The sequence below is a fragment of the Pteropus alecto genome, unplaced genomic scaffold (genome assembly GCF_000325575.1).
Source record: "Pteropus alecto unplaced genomic scaffold, ASM32557v1 scaffold134, whole genome shotgun sequence".
NCBI lineage: Eukaryota > Metazoa > Chordata > Mammalia > Chiroptera > Pteropodidae > Pteropus > Pteropus alecto.
This window is the reverse complement of record NW_006436283.1, coordinates 895,293-900,054: the sequence shown is the minus strand read 5'-3', so window position 1 is coordinate 900,054 and position 4,762 is coordinate 895,293. Positions and strand designations below refer to the sequence as shown.

At 59.3% G+C, this 4,762-nt stretch overlaps 1 protein-coding gene across 2 annotated transcripts; it reads left to right on the top strand.

Moving 5' to 3' along the window:
- The first annotated feature begins 1,621 nt into the window (after positions 1-1,621).
- Positions 1,622-4,762, top strand: MRPL12 (mitochondrial ribosomal protein L12). Of its 2 annotated transcripts, none has more exons than XM_006912159.3 (5): positions 1,622-1,832; positions 2,425-2,611; positions 2,793-2,876; positions 4,181-4,315; positions 4,388-4,762. In XM_006912159.3, exons 1-5 carry the CDS (start codon positions 1,759-1,761, stop codon positions 4,502-4,504), a joined length of 597 nt encoding a protein of 198 aa, XP_006912221.2. In that variant the 5' UTR covers positions 1,622-1,758; the 3' UTR covers positions 4,505-4,762. The 2 variants fall into 2 exon arrangements, with proteins under 2 accessions (XP_006912221.2, XP_015445049.1); XM_015589563.2 differs by having other exon boundaries at positions 1,706-1,832; positions 2,396-2,611.

Genomic DNA, 4,762 nt, shown 5'->3' with positions numbered 1-4,762 from the left:
GGGCTGGGCCTCGGGGCAGAGGGCAGAAGGGAAGGGTCTCTGACCACAAGCCCCCAGCCTGGTGTGTCCAGGGTCCCATAAGGGCTGCGTGGAGTGGGGTCCCTCTGCCCTCCTGTTCCCCCTGCCCGTGAGACCGTGGGGGCCTCTGGTCTGTGACTAGTGTGAGAGCGCCCCAGAGCCCTCTAGCGTGGCCTCCAGTCTGTCAGCAGGGGCATTTCTGGCCCTCGCGGGAAGGGTGGGGGCTTGTCTTCAGCTTCTCTGCTTCTGAGCTGTCATCTCACCTGGTGCCCAGAGTAGACAGAATGGGACAGCGGTAATAAAACCTTTCAACAAGTATCGGTGTCTGTTCAGAGTAAAGGGGTGGGCAGCTGGTCCAGCTCTGGACAGGGACGTGTACGCATACCCCCGCAGGCCAGCTTGGCCCCTGCTCCAGGCCCAGCTCCACAGGCAGTCTCCCCAGGGAACACTGCTCCGGCCCCAGCTGCAGATCTGCCATCTCCACCCTGAGACTGGGCACTGGGGGCACCACTATGATGAATGCCCCGCCCCCAGCCCTGCTTGGCCCTGACTCCTGGCAGGCATGCAGGCTCATGGTTCTCCTTTCAGGACAATGGTAGTTAGTTACAGCCTAGATGATGCTAAAGACTCGCAGCCTGTTCAGCATGGAGTTCAGGACACCGCCTTAAATACCCAAGCCCCACAGAGACCCCAGCATTAGCTCTTCTTCAAAGAAATTGAATCATTTAATAGGCACAGAGGCTGCTAGGCTCAGATCAAAGGCAGGGCCAGAATAGCAGTTGGGCAGAGGGCAGCCATGCCTTCTAATCTGACCCAAAGCCGGGCTGCTCCAGCGCTGGCTCTCAGAAAATCACCTGTGGCAACTGAGAAAGGAGACTTTACTTGTTCTTCCACTGGCTGCGTATAAAGAGCAAAGACCCAGGCCCCTCAGGGCAGACGCTGCAGCAGAGCTGAGCTGAAGATACCCCGCGGGCCGCAGGTTTGGGAGCTGGACCGAGAGTAAGGATCATAGAGGATTCGGGCATCTTGAGACAGCAGAGCTTACAAATTCTCTTCTTCCAGGGGAAGTGCTAGCCCTTCCGCCCACGACCCCATCACTCACCCCTTCCAAGCTCAATTACAACCTTTAGCGAACTCTAAGCAGAGTCCCGAGCCGGCCAGGACCGAAAGGGAAAACGTGCAGCCGTTCGGTGGAGGAAGATGCCCAAGAGCAGGCTGGCAAGAGGACAGCGGGAATCCCGCGCACTGGGTGACCACCGGCTGCGGGCCGCAGAGCAAACGTGACGAGCCGAAAGCCACTTCAGCAGACGCGACTTCGGCAGGGTTCACTGCGCTGTTCAATACGGACCGGGCCCGCCTTCCCGACTCGGATGGAGCCTGTCACCAGACCTCAGCCTTTTCTGGCCTCCGTTCGCCCCTAGGGGCGAGGGCCGGAACCGATCACCGGCGCCAACGAAACTCTGCGCCTGCGCGGCCCGCGGCCTTGTGGGTAATCTCGGGGAACGAGAGTAAGCAAGCGCGAGGCGCGGCTAGAGCGTCCTCCCCAACGCCTTTTCCCGGCGGCCCGGCGGCTAGAGCGTCCTCCTCGGCTCGTATGCTCCGCGGATCCGGCGGCTAGAGTTTCCTCTTCATTGTATGCCCGGCGGCTAGAGCGTCCTCCTCACCTCCTATACTCTGCAGCCCTGGCGGCTAGAGCGTCCCTCCTCGGGAGCCGCGTGTGACCTTCCCGCCCGCGGAGCGATGCTGCCGGCGGCTGCTCGCCCCCTGTGGGGGCCGTGTCTCGGGTTTCGGGGCACCACGCTCCGCCTCGCCAGGTACTGCCGAGGGCCGGGCGGGCATAGTGCGGGCCTTCGGCTGGCCACCGATGGTTCAGATCGGGGCAGCGGGCGGGAGGCCACCCCAATTCCGCAGGTTCTGGCAAGGGTGTGGGGCACGAGGCTCCCTGCGTGCGGATCCCCTAACCGCGCGGGCTGCAGAGAGTGCCGGAGTAGCCCCAGATGGATGACCTTTGACGAGTTACTGCCCCTCTTTGGGCCTCAGTTTCCCCCGCAGCTTAGTGACGTGGTAGGACTCCCATCCGTGCATCCGGCGTTCAGCCGAAGAGGGACCCAGATTCTGAAAGGCTTTATGCGAAAACGCTTTCAAGTAATTGCCTTTCCCCCGTGGGCTGAGGGTTCATTCAAACCAGGAAGCGAACTGGGTAGCATGTTTGCAGTAATTATGTAGGTTTCTGAGGCTCCTGAAGAAAGTAAAGTAACTGAGAAACCCCCTTGCTATCCATGTGGACTCTGGAATCAGAACCCTGGGTTGGGACCAAGGAGCTAGACCTGAGGTCGTGGCACCTACCTGCCTGGACTGTGTCACCCACCTGTGCCAGGTTGACCAGTCTGTTTGAATGGCGTGTAGGCAACAGGCGCCGCGTGTCTGCACCGTGCGGCTGATGAGATGCAGCAGCCATCGCCGGGGAGAGGCTCTTGCCGGTGCACCCCTGGATAACGCCCCCAAGGAGTACCCCCCCAAGATCCAGCAGCTGGTCCAGGACATTGCCAACCTCACGCTCCTGGAGATCTCAGACCTCAACGAGCTCCTGAAGGTATCACGGGCCAGGCCTGGGCAGTGATGTCTGGGGCCCGTGTCTTGTTCCTGGTGTATTTGGGGAGTTTGGTAAATCGTGAAAAGTGTGCTGCTCCCTGAGTGCGAGGACCGTGCTAGACTTGTCCCTGAGCGTGTCTGGGTATGACAGCCAGGTCTGAGATGGCTCTCTGTCTCTGCAGAAAACATTGAAGATACAGGATGTTGGAGTCATGCCGATGGGCAGTGTGATGCCGGGAGCTGCCCCTACCGTGGAAGCGCCCGAGGTGAGCCCAGGCTAGGTCTCAGGCGGAAAGAGACGTTTCTCTGATGCCCCATTCCCATCTGGCCTCACATCACATGGCCAGATTTCTCGTCTCTCGTTTTGGCCCTGCATCAGTCAACACAGCCTGCGAATCTGTGTGTGCTTCTGGCTCTGGGCATCTTGTCAGCCTCCCTGGGACTTCCTCCCTGCTGGGGATGTGCAGGTCCCTGCCCAGTAGAGACCGTGTTTCTAGTGGGGAACAGATGGTGAGCCAGAGAAGAGGAAAAGACAGAAGAGAGTTATGTCGAATGGTAGCGTTATACGTGCCCTGGGGAGAAAGTAGGCAGGAACTTGAGGGGGAGGGTAACAATTTCCAGGAAAGCCATGAGCAGGTGGCACTCTGAGAGGAGACATGAGGAGTTGAGGAAGAGAGCAAGGCGCTCCTGGCAGAGGGTCGGCGGGCACAGGGCCGTGAGGCGCAGGACCGGGAGGCGACAGGCAGCTTCATCCTTGGGATGCCGGGACTCGTTTGGGTCTCTGCGGGGAAACCAGCGGACTTGAAGCTACACTGATTTGGGGGTTGTTTTGCAATTTGTGTTACAAAAAGTCTCAAATTATGCCTAAGCAGGAATAGTAACGCGATCACTCCCAGCCTTAGTAACAGCCGAGGCTTTGCTACACCTGCCTGGCCTGTCTCTGGCTCGTAGCCCGTCCTCACTGTGGTCCACGTGTCCCTAAAAGCAGATATTTTCTTGCACGGCCAGCAGCCCTCGGCACAAGGATCGTCCTAACCTATTCAGATTTCACTGGAGCTCTGTCATGCCCAGTTGTCTCATTGTTGGTCACTTAGTGACATTGAAGCTGAAGCTGGTTGTACATTTGTCATCGACAGATAATCTTAGGCTTGACCGAGGACTGGAATGGCACTGCTTTTCTATAACATTATTTTATTCGTAAAGTATTTTTGGTGTCACTTCCTTGTTTGACAAGTTACAGTTTGTAAAGGGTGTGGGAACCGAGGGGCTGGTACAGTTGGCTCTTTTAGAATAGGCTGTGGAGATATGGAAACTTCTCTGGGTGATGGGGTCAGGTCTGACCGAAAAGCGAACAGGGACGGGAGGGCACCGCGCGGGTAGGGGGTTGGCCAGTTGGGCGATCTGAGCCCGCCTGGCCTGGCGCGGCCTTCTCTGGCATCGCAGGCTTTGCAGGGCTGTCGGCCTAGGCCTTGCCTTTGGGGTCACAGAATGGGGCAGCCCGTGAGCAAATGCGCCTACCCCATGCCATCCTTCCTCGCCTTGCTGCCCACTTTCTGTCCCTTTCTCCCAGGCAGTGGAAGAAGATGTCCCCAAACGGAAAGAACAGACTCATTTCACGGTCCGCCTGACCGAGGCAAAGCCCGTGGACAAAGTGAAGCTGATCAAGGAGATCAAGAACTATGTGCAGGGCATAAACCTTGTGCAGGTGAGTCCCCAGGGGCCCCTCCCAGGGCAGGCTGGGCACCCAGGGCTGCTGTCTGACGTCGCCCTCCCGCAGGCAAAGAAGCTGGTGGAGTCTCTGCCCCAGGAAATCAAAGCCAACGTCGCCAAGGCCGAGGCGGAGAAGATCAAGGCGGCCCTGGAGGCTGTGGGCGGCACCGTGGTTCTGGAGTAGGCCAGCCCCGGGACTTGTGGACAGGGGTCCCTGGGACTCGGGCAAGGCCCCGCTGCTCGCTCCAACACCCAGGAGGCCTCAGAAGAGGCTTTGGAGCAGAACTTCGCGTGGCAGCTCGGCTCTGGGACACACTCATGGACCTACTGAGGCGGGAGGGGCCGCGCGCCTGTGAGAGCCCGCGGCCGGACTCTGAACGGGGCCTCCATGCAACGTGCCCCCCGGTGGCCGCTGAGAAAAATACACAGTTAAGGCCCTGTG